This window comes from Eretmochelys imbricata, chromosome 26, assembly GCF_965152235.1.
Source record: "Eretmochelys imbricata isolate rEreImb1 chromosome 26, rEreImb1.hap1, whole genome shotgun sequence".
NCBI classification, from domain to species: domain Eukaryota; kingdom Metazoa; phylum Chordata; order Testudines; family Cheloniidae; genus Eretmochelys; species Eretmochelys imbricata.
Window position 1 is genome coordinate 11,103,234 of NC_135597.1, and position 18,453 is coordinate 11,121,686.

Here is an 18,453-nt window from a genome sequence, read left to right on the forward strand (position 1 = left end):
TTGGCTCTCCCAATGCAGTGTCAGTTTTGCAGGTCTGACACAAAGTAAGAGTTTCACATGAACAGATAAAACAATGCAGAGAAGGAGCAGACCTGCTGAGTAAGGCATTACTCCTTTTACAGTGGCTTTTCAGGTTTGGCCACACTAACATGAGATCATGCAGATAGTTTTGTTCCACAATCAAGAGAAGGAAGTGGACAAATAAAAAGCAAGCAAACCAACTTTCCGAGTATAAACTGGAAAAAAAAAAATCTAATACAAGACCAAATCTTAGCTGTGCCCCCAGATCATCTAGGGCTCAGAGGAGGTCTCCTTGAAAGCTGTGCTACATCGCGTGGTGTGGTAACTCCTGAAACTCATGTTCAGGGTCGCAGCCGTAAAAGTAATACACGAGTTACTACAGAGAACGCACGTTTGCTACTGTTGCAGGTAAGGGATTCTATCCTACATGTCCCTTTTCCAAGGCTACACTTGATTTGAATTCACAATGGGATAAGGCTCAAAACTTTTAGGGCAACTCAAGGAAAAAAGCAAAAAAGCCTTAAATCGCCATTTCAAAAAAAACTTTAGTGCCCAAGCTGCTACGTTCAAATCAGGGCTACGAGGCCCAGATGGAGGTCCCTGGAAGCAGCCCTGCCCTGCACACAAACACCCTCTGAACTTGTGTTTGGATAATGCAAAAAAATAACTAACCACCCTATTTAAATTAGGTCTGTAACAAGCCTACAAATACGATCAATTGCTTTTAATACTCCAGACTACTGTTCAAGGCCATTACAGTTACCTTTGTAATAGCTACTCAGCATACGCATTTTTACTAGACGACATCCATATCAACATTTGTACCAACTCCAACCCTGAAGGTTAGCGACTGCTCTCAGATTCATCTCTACTTGGAGGTCTCCCATTCAAATGCTGATCAAGTTCAACCGTGCAAAGCTCAGTACTGCCAGCCTCCAGAAACATTCGTCAAACCTTAAGTTCCCTCTAAGCTGCATGGCCATCAAGGGCCGCACAGGCGGGGAGAGAGAGAGAGGTGCCTCTCCCCCGGCTCCGGGCGGCTGCGGCAAGAGAGGGCTGGGGGAGGAGTCCTCTCTCCCCGCTGCAGCCCCAGGGCAGCCTGCACCCCAAACTCCTCATCCCCAGCCCCATCTCAGAGTCCACCCCCCTGCCGGAGCCCTCACCCCAACCCTGAGGCCCCCCTGTACCCCTCATCCCCAGCCCCATCCCAGAGCTCTCAGCCCCCCACCCCCTTCCCCAGCCCTGAGCCCCCTCCTGCACCCTGAGCCCCTCAGCTCCCCCTCGCCACACATCACCTCCATATTGGTGCACGTAACAAAATTCATTCCACATAGATGTAAAAAATTAGGGAGAACATTGGTCAAGCCCCCCACCCAGATCCCCAAAAATCAGGAGGTGGGCTTAAAAAAATTCCATGAGATTTTAGAAATAGTTCTTTATTTGCTTTCTGGGTTTTGAAACTTTAGGATTCACATGTTCAAACAGCCACAAGGGCTAGAAACTTACTTTGAAAAATGATGAAAGCGGAGATTCTCACTTAAAATCACATGATTCCAAGAGCGCTCTCTTTTTTAATATATATATTATTTATTTTAAAAAAGGAAAAAACCCACAAATATTGCAAGACTTGTGATAAAACTAGGAGAGTCGACCACACTCACAGATCACGGCCCCAGATGACATGCCTTTCCATAAACACTTCAGGACCCCTAATGCAGCATGACTTACCATGATCTGAATCTCTCTTTTGCAGACTTGCAAATCGTGCTCATTGTTGACATACATTCGTTTCAGGGCACATTTCATCCCATTGTTAGTCCTCACCAGAAACACGATAGCAAATCCACCTGCAAGAAACAGCTCATTCAGTAATGGAGAAATGCCTTGATCCTTGCTTCCAAGCCTGGTCACTTGGCTTCTAGCTGTTTTCACAGCCTCCTTGGTGTACATGGAGTAAGGAGGGTATTCAGCAGCTCTCCTCAGCACCTTAGTGACAGTATCTTTGGTCAGCCCAACACCGCAGCTTTTATCTCTACTTATATGGTTATTTCAGGGAAATAAAGCATCGGAAGGGGCAAATTTTCAATTAAACGAAATCAAAGTCAAGAATATACCGATAGCAACAAGCCATTATGTGAGTTACTTAGCATGCCACATGGTCTTTTATTGCACCACTAGTTTCCACCATAGAGAGGAAATCTGGACTATAAAACAGCAGCATTGCCTTCTACAGAAGCCAGAACCACGAAACATCCATGGCCTCCACTAAATGCCGCAAGCGGAGCGCATTTACAGCTTTTGAAGCACTTTTGCAAATTGCATTAGAAGCCCAATTCCTGCCACGTGTAACACAAAGCAATCTCCTGTGCATTGTTGGAGGGTATTGCTTTAAAAAGCATCACGCAATTCATTCTGTGGTGATGACTATTAGCGAAGTCATGACCCCTACAACCTACGCAGCTGGATTATGAGGAAAGCCTTTCATCTTTATTACCAATGCTCAGAAATAAGAGGCCAGTCCTGCTTACTTGGACCACTCGACAAGATTAGGACGACTAGAGATTCTCTCGTCAGAATTCTGAACCTGGCTTTTAGAGATCAACATAAATTTGGACACAGTGATTCCAGTCGCCGTCAGTGTATTGTTGAAATGATACACAATGATTAAAAAGGAACACAGCAGCATACTCAAAATGACAACCTAACAGCAATGTGTGGACATTTCTTTTTGCTTAAATTATAGCAGACATTTCCTTAAAATATCTGAGCTACTAGTAATAATGTATTATTGGACATTAACTCAGTATCTCCTTTAGCCCACCCCAAGAGAGATCAGGCTCCAATGTACTCGGGGCTGTACTTAGTACAGAAGAGATCATCCATGTCCCCAAGAGCTATGATCTAAACCAGGGGCAGGCGAACTTTTTGGCCTGAGGGCCACATCGGGTTTCCAAAATTGTATGGAGGGCCGGTTAGGGGAGGCTGTGCCTCCCCAAACAGCCAGGCGTGCCCCGCCCCCAGGACTCCCATCCCATCCAACCCCCCCTGCTTCTCGCCCCCTGATGGCCCCCCAGGGACTCCTACCCCATCCACCACCCCGTTCCCTGCCCCCTACCGCCCCATCCAACCCCTCCTCTCATTCCTGACTGCTCCCCCAGGACCCCTGCCCCACCCAAGCATCCATTCTCCCTGTCCCCTGACCCGCCCCCCACCACCCCATCCAAGCCCCCCGCTCCTTCCTGACTTGCCCCCCAGGACCCCTGCCTCCATTCAACCCCCGTTCCCCGCCCTGACCCCTAACCACACCCCTGCCCCCCCCCACTCCCCTGCCCTCTATCCAGTCCCGCCCTGCTCCCTTACCACGCTGCCTGGAGCGCTGGTGGCTTCCGGCACTACAGCCGCGCCACCCAGCTGGAGCCAGCCACGCGCCGTGCAGCACAGAGCACAGGGTCAGGCCGCGGCTCTGCAGCCCCGCCGTCCAGAGCATTGCGCCGGTCACGCAGTGAGCTGAGGCTGCGGGGGAGGGGGAACAGCAGGGGAGGGGCTGGGGGTTAGCCTCCCGGACCAGGAGCTCAGGGGCCAGGCAGGAGGGGCCCGCAGGCCGGATATGGCCCGCAGGCCGTAGTTTGCCCACCTCTGATCAAAACAGAGAAAAGTGGAAGAAAGAGGGGAAAGACAGTATTGTGGTTAGAGCACTAGCCTGGGGTTCAGGCTCCTTGTGTGATCTTGGGGAAGTCCCATTGTGCCTCAGTTCCCATCTGTCAAATGGGGATAATAATAACTTTCCCACCAATGAGATGTTGTGTGGTGACTGGGCCCCATACAGGGTATCTAGATTATAATCATACCTAGATATTTGTTAGTTATTAACCCCATTTTACAGAATGGGGAAACCAAGACACAAAGGGTATGTCTGTACAGCAAAAAAAACCCCTGCAGCTAGCCCGTGCCAGTTGACTCAGACTCACGGGACTGTTTCATTGCTGTGTAGACTTCCAGGACTCTCCCTGAAATCAGTCCTAGACCCTGGGCTCCAGCTGAGCCCAGACATCTACACAGCAATGAAAGTCTCAGTCGAGCCCGAGTCAGCAGACCCCTTCCCATTCCCACCCAGTGCCTCGATCACAAAACCTCAGTGTATTGATAATGAATTCCTTATAACATATCCAATTAGCACATGTTCAAAGCATTCATTTTTGTGGGTTCTGGGGGTAGCAGGTTTGGGGGTGGGAGGAGAAAGCAGGCCTTTTGATACAATTACACCACATAAGTGGACATGCTAAGTACAGAACTTATACGAATGTTATTTAAAAAAAAGAAAAAAATTATTCTTGGGTACAGAACCACCTGTGTAGTAAATTCCCAATCCATTAGCTAAAACATTCCTCCACGTTACTGTGGCTCTGAAGTAAAAAAAAACAACAACATTTGAAAGGATAACCAATTCAAGAATTAAAATTTCATCTAATCTAATGGGGGTTGGGGGGGAGCAACATAATCCTCATCGCAAGCCCAATTAATAAAACCAGAGAACTAAGTTTCATCACCAATTTTGTATTTCTACAGCGCCTACTACAATGAGGGCCTTGTTCACGACAAGGGCTTCTGGGAGCTATGGTAATATAAATAAACCAACCACCACCGATGCTACGTGCCCCTTTCAAAAGGAGCTAGCAGAAACATTTGCTTTATGCATTCTGGAAGGACTCAAGAACTCTCCTCACTTGGATCTTGCACAGTGCGCCGTTCACCCTAGGGTTGGAGCACAGAGACTGCTTTCATCAGTCATGTGAAACACAGGACCATCGATCGTGCCTTGGAGTCTTCAGGTTTCTTCTGGGCAGGGAAACCTCTGCTCATTGCTCCTCAAGAAGGGGCCAGCAGGAATGTACTTTTCAGTAACAGGCTCTGTAAGTAGCAGCTTGGGCTGACCATCCTGGTTCTCAGAGGGCGTTTTCACCAGCATGTGCGGCTTTATTGATAAGCTAGTGATCTGAGCACACCTCCCTGTGGGCCTGCTGCTCTAAACCTTCACAGATGCTAAATGAATGGCTTTTCGTGAATCGAGACAGTGCTGGTGCGACCTCCTCTGCCAACTTCAGTTTGTGAACTCGAATAAGATTCTACAGCCGCAATAAAAATCTGGAATTTTATGGGGGAAGCCAGGAATTTAAATTCATCGCTCGGACACCTAAGACAGCCTGCCCTCTTTGCATACGCTCTAGAACGGAACCCAGGCTACATTGCTTTTTGTTCTGATGCCATGGATATTTTAAGTACCAAGCCCATGAAATCACTTACCTTGGACTTATCTCCCCCCACCTCCCCAGACCTTACCATAATAAGGAAGGCAAGGGAAGGATACTTTACTTCCCCATCAAAGACACAGTTATAGTTACCAGCCCCGTGTGAATGGCATTTTTAAGGCCAAGAAGCCAACCAAATATACTCTCAAAAGTGACAAAATCTGAACCTGTTCAGACTCCAGGGTCATGAATTTATTTGCAGGGAGTAGAGGGGGAAGAACACATGGAATGAGTCCACCGCAGTCTTGTAACAAGTAGTAAAATAGATTCCGCCAATTTACATAATTTAGCAGCAAGCGTCTCTCTTTACAGGGCTTTCAAAAAGTTTACGGCTACAAAGAGAGACAGAATCCTTAAATGAGGCAGGCTCTTTGTGAAATATTCATCTTTGCCTGGGATCACTTACAAACCTTATCTGTGAAGTTAAATGCAGATATAGTACCTGGGGAAGGTAATGAAAAATGAAGTGGCTTTCATAGAGCAGAAGATATCTAACAGGGGCTGGCACCAGACACCTCAGAGTTAGCCTAGGATGTTTACGTATAGGTAGTAATCACACAGTTGGGACCCAACTGCGTGTATGCGGGTTTCTTCATGTTATGTTGCACAAAGATACAACAGCCACCTGCTGAGTAAAATTTAGCATCAAAATCACTTGCGTTTGACAGGCTAACAATAATTAGTGCTTGCGGGTTGTTTCCCAATTGGATGTACATGCAGTCTAAGTCTGGAGCAATAGCTCTCAACCTTTGCAGACTATGGTACCCCTTTCAGGAGTCTGATTTGCCCTGTGTACACCCAAGTTTCACCTCCCTTAAAAACTACTTGCTTACAAAAAAATCAGACAAAAATACAAAAAAAAAAAAAAGTGTCACAGGACACTTATTGCAAAATGGCTATGCTCCCCTTAATAATGCAATTATTCCTGAATGTTGCCATGTTTATTAAGTCAACCACTCCTAGAGCACAGCTGATGGACAATGTATATCAGAATTACATATTCTTACTTTTGTTGGAAGTGACCACGCCAACAGGCAAAAAAAGCAAGCTATGCCACGGAGAATCTCAATTAGATTGACCCCAGTGGTTCAAGGGTAGCAAGTAACAGGAGTCTAGAATAAAATTAGAAAGTTAATTTCTGACAAAGTAGGATAAAAACTTGGCCCATGAAGGCTTGACATGTTTCATACAGTGGACTGTCTTTTGCATGGAGTGATGGGAGTGGAGTCTATATGGTGGAATTGGCACTCTCCGTAGCCTGAGTTCAGAAAGATGGGCTTTTTTTTTTTTTTTTAAAGTTAACATTAATGTTTATTACAGCACAGCTTATCAAATGTGCTGTGAAGCTATATCCTTGCACCCTTTCCTCAATCATCTTCAACTACTGTCAACTTCAACCGACAGGACTGCAAATTTAAGCAATTCAAAAGAATTTAGTTGTATTTGCAAACAAAATAAGCTATCAAGAGAATGGACTTGCTACCCATAACAGTGGCAAGCTTCTCTCAACAGGAAAGGAGTTCTGGTTTAATCACAGTGCAAAAAACCAAACCAAACTAATGGAACTAATTACATTTGCTATCAGACACAGAACACGTAGTGGCCAGGGTCCATTCAGAAGGGGTCAAAGAATTTAAAGGCCAGAAGGGTCATCATATCATGTCATCCAACCTCCTGACAACACAGACCACAGAACATCACCCAGTTACCCCTGTATTGAGCCCAATTTGTGTCTGGCTAAACCCTATCTTCTAGGAAGCCATTTGATCTTGATTTGGAGACATCACGATATGGAGAACCCACCATTCCTCTTGGTAGTTTGTTCCAACAATCACCCTCACTGTTTTTATTTTAAAAAGCGTGCCTTGTTTCTTAATTTTAATTTGTCTGGCTTTAACTTTCGGCCTTTCATTCTTATGTCTTTCTCCACTAGATTAAAGAGCCCTTTAGTACCTGGTATTTTCTCCCTGGGAAAGAATTTATACACTGTAATCTTGATCTTTTGCATAAGCAAAACATATTGAGCTCCTAACGTCTCCCACTGTTCTAAGGCATGTGTTTCCAGCCCAGGTTTCAAGGTTGTTTCCACTTAGCCTCTCCTGCATGCACACTGCACCCAGGTGAGGTTTACTACAAAGCTTGATCGGAGGCCCAGGAATGCAGAGACCTAGAGCTCAGTAAGCGTCACCTGGCTGCCAGTGGAGTGGGAATGAGAACGGAAAGAGAAGCACTCAGTAAGAGGAGGCAGCAAAGGTGAGCGACCGTCAGAGCACAGAGATCAGGTGATACAGTAGAACGCAAACAGCTGCGGTGTCCCCAGAAAGCCTGCAAGCCCCAGAACACAACCGCTCCAGAGTGGAAGACTGCTTGGATCAAGATGGATCATGTGGAATTCCCACCACTAGAGGTTTAAGAACATGTTGGGTGAATGCCTGTCAGGAACGGTCTAGGTTTATTTGGTCCTACCTCACCACCAGGGCCTGGATTTATAACGTCTCACGCTCCCTTCCAGCCCTACATTTCTACAATTCTAAGACACGGACATGCTCCCTGGATACTTAGAGCCTAATTTTCACAAGTGCTTTGCAGCCACAACGCCAACTGAAGTCAACGTGAATTATGGACCCTCAGAGTCAGCCCCAATGTAAACTAGGCCCCTGCCTGTCCACACATGCTGCAATTACACCTCTAGCTGCAGTGCAGATGTACCCTTAGTTACAGACTAACCCACTAAGCTACTGAAAGGAGTAAAGTCTGGTCTCTCTTGCACCTTGAAACAAGCTGCCAAGTCACCCGTCCGGGTGTGAATGGGTTCATGGCAGAGTAAAAAGGGAGGAAAGGAGTCAGAAAAGGCCCACTCACTCAACAGTACTCCTCGGAGAAGGTTGGTCTTGCGGGAACAGCACCGGCCTGGGACTCCGGACACTTAAGTTCAGTTCTCAGCTCTGGCACAGACTCCCTGCCCAAATGTAGGCAAAGTCACTTTCCCTTTCTGTGCCTGGCCTGCAAAGTAGGGGCAATGGTTCCCCGCCTTCCAGGGGTGGCGGGAAGATGAATTCATTTATTAATGTTTGTAAGGTGCTCAGACAGTCCAGTGATGGAGGGCTAGCTGGGTATATACAAATTGGGTGTGTGGTTCAAAGTGCTGGGTACACAGGAGCCCCAAACAGATCTGGGGGGGGGGGGAACCAAACCAATAGCCATGTGTCTTTCACCTTGTATCCCTTACACACTTTGAATGGCTTCAGTGTGACTCCCCTAGGAAGAGATGATCAAAGCAGAGTTATAAGGCATCTGGACTAGGTTTCCAAGAACGCTGAACACCCACAGCTCCGAACTGACTTGCAAAGGAACCAGGAGAAATTGGGCCACCAGTTATGCAGCACAAATATGCACGCACACACACCCACACCCCTCTGCAGTTTGTCTCCTTGTGACGGAGAGCAAATCAGAGCCACCACAGGACTGCTCTTCTTTACAGGATTGCAGAGAGGCGATCGTGGAGGTCATTCTGGTCCAAGGTTGCTTGTGTGTATGTTTATGTATATCTACTACAACGGTCACCTGGTGTTCGAGTGCCTGGAAAGCCCACGGGCACTATCAGCTTTATGAACCTAGGACCTGCCTTTTTTTTTCTGCGCTATTTTCACTTTTGCTTTTTTGAACTAGAACCCTCCAGTTCTCCTAGACAATTGCCCACAGCTTCATAGGCTCGAGAGGTTCTGTGACAGGAGGCCTCCGCTCGTCAAGCCTATATGGCTAGTAATGTTCCATTTGTAAAGCAAGCCTCTATGGAAGGGAAGAAAGTTTACAGCACCCAGCTAAATATGAGTTTATTATAAGCTTGTGCGTGCTCTTAATGGCCAAAAATCTATTTCCTCTTCTCATACAGGACATCCTCTGAGTGCAAGAGACCTGTGTGTCTCTCAAGCATTTAAGAGCTATAAAGAGATTACACATGTACGTATATAATCCCGGTGTGTAATGGGTGGAGTGAACTATTTACACAGGTGTGTTCTAGTTTATCACACACACCCACCCACCCACCCACCCACCCCTATGTAAATAGTTCACTCCAACCATCATTGAAATACAGCCACCTCTTGGGTGAAGGACAGTAGCAGTACACAAAAACAGTTTAAGGCAAAAACACAATACTATGCCCAATTAATATCACAGGGAGAATTTACATTCTGCCTTTGTAAATGCCACAGTGAGCCAGGCTGGACACCAGAGGAAACACATCTTATAAGAAGCGCCATGAGATCTTTAATCATCAGAAGCTGGTCAGGATATTAGTTTTAATTCACATTCAAAAGGTTGCATCTGCAGCAGCCCAGCACCAACCAGCATGACACTGGTTCAACATTTAAGAAGGAAGAATGTCACCTGTCCAGTCACTTTCCTGCAGTACTTTGGTTTTCACTGCAAGCCTCCCTTTCCAAGTAGAGGCCTAGTATGGTCCTGCGTGCAATCGGAGTAAGACATGGGCATATTTTACGACAGACAACTGGAAGACACAACCTCATATTATATCTCCTCTCCAGAGGAGAGGCATTGATTTTGGAGGTCTATTCTGCTTCTCCCCATCTCACAAATGTCTGCCTTGCAAATTTACTGTTGGCCACAAAATAAACACCAGCTTTCCACTTTGTCACTTGTGTGCTTCATGGTAAGTAGTCACCGCATCTTGCCAAAGAAGGGATTTACGCACATTTTTCTTTTTCATCAGGCAAACAAGGGAAGATAGTACTGCAGTGTCATCATTTTAAGGTTATAAGTTTGTGCGCATAAACTAGCAAGTGTACTTGATGCATGGTTTACACTTTTATTGCCAACCGTGGAATAATCCAGGTTTAATGGTAAAATAGTAGCTCCCGAAGGACTTTCATTTTTACATGTTTAGTGCTGGCTTTTCAGTAAGTGGCATGCAAAAACCCGGTGAACACCTTTCGGCAAGGGACTAAAGGCAGTAACAGGAAGCCCAATGGATTCCTGAAAGTTTATCGTGGCAGCTTTAAACTGCACTGAAGAGTGATGCTGTTTGGCAGAACAGGCGGAGAAAGTGAGCCAAGTTACTGAGCAGCTGGACAGCAGCCAATGCAGGCTTAGTAAGACATTTCCAGTAGACTCTGTGGAATATTGTTCCAGCAGCATTACTCAGCAGAATTAGAATAGTATGGCCTAATTTTCCAAAGGCGTGAAGTTCATGTTGATTTCCATGGGTGTTTGGTGGCTCCGAGTATTAGGCCGCCAATATTACAGCCCAGGTAGCCAAAAGCGTGGCCATCTAGGACTTCATGGCTATTAGACCTTGTGGCCACTCAGAACTTCACAGCAACAGGGAATATGCGCAACAATCATCCAGAGTTGTAATAGTACGGAGATAGAGGATTTTGAATTGGATGCAAAAGCCTCATGTTTCCGGGCTTAAGCCAATTAAGGGTCAGAAAGAAATTTTCTCTGTGGGGCAAGTTATCCCATAGCCATCAGTTGCAGGGTTTCTTTCACCTTCTTCTGAACTGGCTGGTGCTGGCCACTGTCAGAGACAGGATATTGGACCAGCTAGACCACTAGTTTTATTCAGTATAGTAATTTCCGTGTTCCAGATTCTTCTCAAATCCAGGCCCCTAACATCCGAACTAAAATAGTACATGAGCAGCAGCACATATACACAGGTTCCCAACACTATCTAGCTGTGAAATCTTGGCACATGAACGAAATGCACTCAAGTTTAGACACAAGAGCTAAATGAGCTTCAATAAGTTCCTTCAAATCTTTTACTAGCAAGTTTTGATCTCAGACAAGGTGGCCTGGGACACTGGATTTTCAAAAGGTTAGTTCTCATTGTGCTCAAGAAAATGGGGTGGTTCTGCAGTGAAAAACCTTCCTTGCAAAACAGAGCATCAGAATGCGAGTCGAGTGTTCCTACAGACTGCGACCGAACTGATCACATGGGCTCCGTGGGGGAAATAAAATGTTACAAGGTATAAGTCATCAGCAGAGTATTTTCCCTCCACTGACCATACAAGTTGGTTTGAATTTGGGTCGAAACCATTGCAGCTTCCATTTACTTTTTAAATTGTGCATTCTGAACAACTAATATTTACTAAATCTCTTTGGTTTCCATTATTTGCCCCCTCATTTCTGTGCATGATACTTTTGCCCCTTGCAGAACAAAACCCCTGTGGTATTAATTTTTGGCAGGGAGTCGCAATATTTTAGGACAACCAACGTTTTGCCCTTCGTGCCTTTCAACCAATGTGCTCTAAACATTAAGCTTCACAGCACCCTTTGGACAGTGAGCCTATGTTGACAGATGGGGGAAGGCAGCGGCACAGATTAGTTAAGTGATTTGCCCAAGGTCACAAGAGGAGTCCGTGGCAGAGCCAGAAACAGAACCCAGGAGGAAGATTCTCAGCTGAGGTCAATCGTCATAGCTCCATTGACGTCAACTGACCCCAGAAGTCCCACCTCTCCTGTTGTAATGAGGAGGCCACAAGTTTCAATAAAATACAAGCCTGGTATATGGATTTAACACAAAGAAGGGAAAGCAGAAACAAGTGGCAGGGGATATCGTACTTTTCAACAGTAAGTGGTTTTATAATAGAATTAGGGTGAGCTACATATTCACCCACCACTGATTACACTGCTCAGCAAATGGGTTCTGGTTACTTTAATTGCCCACCATGTGCCATTTAGAGAAATCAAGTGCCAGCCTGGGCTCTCAAGGTTTCTGGATGACAGGGTGGGTCTTAGCTGCATATTAATGCAATTCATTTTGATTTGTTTCGTACTCTACAACAAAAGAGAGTCCATCCAATGTTAGTCTCGTACCACCACTACCCAGCACCTTACTCCTGATGGAGAAGAGAGAACAGGTAAGCCCGCTGGCATGCCCTGAAGGCTGATGAACTTGAGCTGCTATCGACTTGGAGGAAGCAAGTTCCAAAGGTCCAGGGGCCCCAACACAGAATGCTCTGCTAGCCCTGGATTGCTTATACCAACAGGCCTTCAGCTCAAACCAAGCAGCATTTCAAGGGAAGAGGGGCAGCGTGCTAGAGACAGGGTGCCCAGGCTGGCTGTCTTTGTAAGCTCCCAGGTAAAGGAAGCCAAGTTCAAGTTTGCCAGGTGTAAGAGCTGTCTTTTGAACCCACCCCTTGGTGGGCAGGGCGCAGCAGCAAACAGATCAACTCCAGCACAGAGATAGCAAAGACACCACTCCCCCCTTCAGTGCTCTTCTTCTGACCCTCACACCTCAGTATGAACGGCAGCTATCAGCAGCAGCCATTAGGGGCCAGACTTACATCTGTCTTTAACAGTTTAAAGTGACTGTCAGGCTAAAAGTCATCATTAAAAGCAGTTTCCGTTTTCCAGTGTCTACCACTGTTCCTGATTTAATGCTGGAAAGGCCATCCAAACCCATAAGTTCTTTTAATCATTTATGCACTTTGAAGAAATAAATAATAAGAGTTTTTAAAAAAGGAGTTCCTGGGAAAAAACAGGATGTAAGCCACTCACTGTCTGGTTCTTGCGCATTAGCACAATGCTGAAATAATTGCAAACACTGCAGGAGGTTGTTTAAATCTAGACCCAACAACTGTTCATTGAAATTGATTTTAGGAACCCTGGAACACTGACATTAAGATACAGACAACCTTCTAACACAGAACTAGAGTTTGGCACAAGATACTCCATACGGTCCTTGCGGCGATACTTCACAGTTTCAAGAGAAACTATTACTATTTCTGGTAAGACTATAGCACTTACAAGGCTCCCTGTTGAGATCAGGGCCCCATGGTACTAAGCACCGTAAGACACGTAGTAAAAAAAAGAATCCCTGCCCTGAAGAGCTTACAGTCGAAACAGACAAGATCTCAAAGGGTGGCAGGGGAAAACAGAAGCACAGCGATGCGCAAGATCACACAGCCGGTTGGTGACAGCGCAAAGAATAAACCCCAGAACTCTCGGGACAAGGTAGATCGTTTTCCCACATTGTAATGTGAAGCAGCAACCCCCAGCTGTAAAACCACAACCCATCAGAAATGCTCTTCTTCCCCTTGGCCCCTTGCTTCCCCCCCCTTGCCCAACAGGATGTTGAGGAAAGCTCGACTTTCACGATCACAGCCCTGGATGAAGCAGAGCATCCAGGGGAAAAAAAAAAAAAGTCTGCTTGGAGCAGAGAGAGACCCGAGACGACAGCAATAAATCTGACTTTGCTTTGGCACAGCTCACTTTGAGCTGAACTTGGGACTCCCAGCAACAACAAAAAAAAGCCACCCTTACGAACCCAAAGATTTCTTTCATTCTAAACCTAATGAACAAAATGAATTAAGAGTCAATTGTCTGGATTGTTTTGTTTTAAGCTCTGGGGGGGGGGGGGGGGACCATCTACCCCAGAGGTGGGCAAACTACGGCCCGCGGGACCGTTCTGCCCGGCCCCTGAGCTATTGGCCTGGGAGGCTAGCCCCTGGCCCCTCCCTGCAGCCTCACCTTGCCGCGCCGCTGGAGCGATGCTCTAGGTACAGGGCTCTTGCAGAGACGTGGCCTGACCTGGTGCTCTGTGTGGTGCGTGGCTGGCTCCAGCCACGCGGCGAGGCTGCCTGATCTGGTGCTCTGGGCAGAACAGCTGTTGCGCTGCCAGCCACCGGTGCTCCAGGCAGTGCGCTAAGGGGGCAGGGAGGAGGGGGGACTGGATAGGGGGCAGGGGAATTCGGGGGGTGGTTAGCGGTCGGGGTGGTCAGAGGGCAGGGAACAGGGGGTTGAATGGGGTGGCGGGGGAAGTCAGGGACAGGGGGTGGTCAGGGGACAGGGAGAAGGGATGGTTGGATGGGGCAGGAATCCCGGGGTGGCCACCGGGGCGGCCACCGGGGCGGGGGAGGGTGGAGCAGGACATACCAGGCTGTTTGGGGAGCCACAGCCTCCCCTAACCGGCCCTCCATACCGATTTTGGAAACCCGATGCGGCCCTCAGGCCAAAAAAAGTTTGCCCACCCCGATCTATCCAGCCTCAGACAGCCAGATATTGCTCACTCCAAGACCATGCACGTGTGTGGTGGGACCTGTGCAGCACCAAGCCAGCCATGATCTTGAGAGCTTCTGCTGCCCCAAGTGAAATTAGATGGACATGCCTGCTATTGGGTCAGAGGGAGAGGCCCTTGCCACAGAAAGTTCCAGGTAAAGGACCTGTCTGTCTGACTAGGAACATGTTCACTGACTGCATTGGCAGACAGGCATTTTCCTACCGTTTTTGGCATTGGGGGGAGGGGTGGGAAGAGACGAGAGAGATTTGAACCTCTGCTTCAATGCAGATGAAGAGATGCACAACTTGTCAGCAGCCGTTTGAAGCTGAAGGGACAGGAGCAAGTAAAAACTTTCAAGAGGGACAACAGAGCTGATGGCATCTATGTTACAAGTGCCCCTTGTTCATGGGCACCGGTGTTAAGAGTGCTTCTGAGCTTGCCACAGGCCAACCTGGTAGACAAGTAACATTATCTGGGCTGAGGTTTTCAAAGCAGTCTAAGGGAATTGCCTTCCACTTAAGTTAATAGAAAACGTGGTGTAGATTCCCAGAGACTCCTTTGAAAAACTAAAGCATAACTCTAGTTCTAAGGGTGCGTGTGGGTGTGTCTCCCTCTCAGTGAAAGCCTTGTGAAGGAAGTGCATCTCATGATCTCATCCATCTAGGATGAACATTGGGCAGGTCAATCTTGGCAAAGTTCAACCAGGGCTTTTTTCCCCATATTGGCTCTTCCAAACAACTGCTGCACCCCAACTCCACCCTTAGCTGGGTAGCAAACCCAGCAGGTTTGATTTAGGGGACTGAACACTTTGTTAAGCCTCTTATGCCAGCTATCCCATGCCCCGCAGCTTATTCTTACAGCTAGTCCCCTTGGGACTGAGCTGAGAAAACAGGATGCCCTGATAATTTGTGGCCATTACAGAGGCCATGGGGGTTGGTATTCCGGCCTCAATGTTTTGACCAAATCCCAATGCTCATAGTTAGTCTCAGCATCTCTGTAGTTTCAATAAGATGCAAGATTCTTCCTAGCCTGTCAAATGCTGCTGAGTGCTGATAAACAGCTGCATTCCAACCAACCGGTGATCCCTCTCGACTCCCCTGATAATGGTGGTGCGAGGTAACTTTTTAACGTGATCCCCATTGGGCGAAAGGAACTCAATGTGTTTGGAGGATTCTTGTAACCGGCAAATCACAGGCAGTCAGTGACAGCCATGTAATAATGGCCTATTTGAGACAGGTTTCCTAGTAGGCAATTGGATTAGCTGGTACTGAGACCCCACGCAAGAAGGCCAGAAAAGGGTCTGGAGGCATTTAGCAACCCATGTCTTGATTTACACCGAGGAGCGGAGTCTTTTTACTCTTTACACAGCAAATGTGGCACAAAGGCACAATGTGGGCACAGTGGGGTCCAATCACCTGTGTTCACTAACTGTGTGCAATAGGCAAGGCCACCCACCGAAAGAGCGAGCGAGCACGTGAGAGAGAAGGAAAAAAACCCCCCACACTCTGGAACACAGTGAGGACCCCTAGAGTGCTGACAAACCATTTAAAGAGGTGCTACCTCTTTCTATATGCCACCGGGAGAAAAGGCAACATTAGAGTTTCTAGGTAACATAGGTGGTATCTGTGATTTAATGTTGTTCAGGCAAAAGTTTATGATGACTAGTGACTTCCCAGGTAGAGAGCCCTGAGGCTTGGCACAAAAGGAGGGAACAGAGAATTCCAAAACAGCGTTCAAAGATGGGGAACCACGTTGCATGGGGACTGGAAACCAAGAGGAACAGTGACAGCTGCCAACATTGCATTGCCTCATGTTCACAGTGAGGGAGCCTCCATCATCCTTCTGGCCAAGATCTGTGAGAACAGGGACTTAACTCTCTACTCAGACCTCTTCAACCACCTGCTAGTTCGTCGGTCTTCTAGACGCCCTTTGTGGTCACTTATGCCACCACAGGACATGACTGTGGAATCTGCTTGGTGTGACGGGCAGTCAGCGACGACAGTCATTAATCGCTCTCTCGTCACCAACCCAACTATATGCCCACCGCACCTGTAGTCATCTCTGAACCGGTCTCAAACAGAACAGGGTAATTTTGAGGCCACTCTCTTCAAATGGGGATGTAGATGCGGTCAACTTCAGACTGTCGCGTATCCTTGATGTGTTTCCCACCGACTTACTTGGACGGTGGGCTCTTCACCTGGCTGAAGATCATGCTATCGAGTGGCTGGGCACATATGTGGAGAGTCACAGAATCAGCTTTTTCCTGAAGGGCAATGGTGAACATTTTGGGGCGGTCTGCCTACAGTCTGGGCTTAAGATCAGAGTGCTTGTGTATGCAGGATAAATAAGTAAATTACGCTATGCCTTATTCCCTGTCACTGATTTCTTTAAACAGAAAGTGACCCATTGCGAGACCCCTGAAAGCCACCGCAGATAAGCGGCGGGGCAACAATGTTATGTCTCCAGTAGCTTGTATTTTGAACATCAGGCAAATCACAAGAGTACTTTATAGCCGATGAAAACTCATCTGTTAACACTCACACTGAGTTTGCCTTGTTCACTTCATACCATAAAATTTCACTGCCGCAGGACTAGCAAGGGATAATTGCCTTACACTGAAACAGCTGATTCACAGGAGATCACATGGTCCAGTAGTTTGATCAAAGGACTGGAAATCAGGAGGTCTAGGTTCTCGTCCAGGTTCTGCCACTGACTCACCATGTGACCTTAGACAAGTCACTTAAAAGACAGACGTTAACCTTCTCCTCGGTAAGATGGGGATAATAATGCTTATGAACCTTTATGAAGTATATGTAGAGCTTTGGATAAAAGACATAATATGGCAATATTCCTAACTGGGGATCAATCTCAGAAAAACAGTACCTGAAAGCTTTAGTCTGTAATGCTTTTGATTTCTCAATCTTTAATACAGTCTAGAGATCAGAAGACTTCAACGCATTGAAACAGAAAACCTCGAGACTTTATACAACGCTGAATAAGAGATCCATTACAACAGTCCACCTTACCTCAAAAATTAAACAACTTTAGTAGCAATGCAACTCAATTACTCAACCTTAAATGCAACTGAATGTGCCTGTTAAAACAGATTCAAGTTCTGGTTTAACGAGCGCCTCCTATCAGAAATACAAGAAAGGTGATCTATAGATCATGCCCAGTCTACACTTCAGAGTAAAATTCTTTCCAGAAGGGCAGCATGACAGTAACCTGAATTTTAAATATCTGTTGTAAATAAATCAGTGGCAACGGGTTATAACAAATCAAGAATAGCCAGTGTTAATTTAGGAGCTATGCTATCGGGAACATAACCTGTTCAGTTCAACCACCGGAAAGTACAACCCACACCTTCTACTTTGCTGTTCAGAACCTTCCACGTTGGCACAGCTCTAAGGATGGTCTTATGGGTAAGGCACAGGACTGGAACTCAGGAGATCTCGTTTCATTAGGGTGATCAGACAGCAAGTGTGAAAAATCAGGACGGGGGTGGGGGTAATAGGAGCCCAAATAAAAAAAAGCAGCCCCAAATATCGGGACTGTCCCTATTTAAAAATAAAAATAAAAAAAAAAAATAGGTACATCTGATCACCCTAGGTTTCATGGACTCCCTGTGTGACCTTGGGCAAGTCACGGAATCTCTCTGCATGTGTGGCCAGGTCTGGACAGGGACTCAGTTTGAAATGGTAGTCTGTCAAAGCAAAGGGACAAGAGGTTACTGTGCAGCCAGGTGGAATGCCCGAGATTCACCCCCTGGCATGCCACACACCAACATCCTGTGTAGACAGACCCTTGTTATTAACCTACATGAAGAAATTGCATTGACTTAAATAAAGGTGGGATTTTAAACCGATTTAGTTAGTTGATCTGGTGCCAACCCGTGTGGACACTTATTTTACTTTAGCTTAAACCTGTTCCCAATTGACACCACAATAAGCCTGGGTTTAAAGCAAAATAAGAGTGTCCAAACAGACATGTGCACTGATTTAGCCAAATTGGTTTAGCAAACACACACATAGTTAAACTAGGTTTCAGAGTAGCAGCTGTGTTAGTCTATATTGGCAAAAAGAAAGAGGAGGACTTGTGGCACCT

At 46.6% G+C, this 18,453-nt stretch overlaps 1 protein-coding gene across 6 annotated transcripts in view; it reads right to left on the minus strand.

The window, feature by feature from the left end:
• Positions 1 to 18,453, minus strand: part of AAK1 (AP2 associated kinase 1) — a 125,846-nt gene that overhangs the window by 71,827 nt on the left and 35,566 nt on the right. For all 6 annotated transcript variants that reach the window (XM_077805964.1, XM_077805962.1, XM_077805961.1 and 3 more), the window contains exon 3: positions 1,750 to 1,868. In XM_077805964.1, the coding sequence (XP_077662090.1) occupies positions 1,750 to 1,868 (119 nt within the window). The remainder of the gene's footprint in view (positions 1 to 1,749; positions 1,869 to 18,453) is intronic.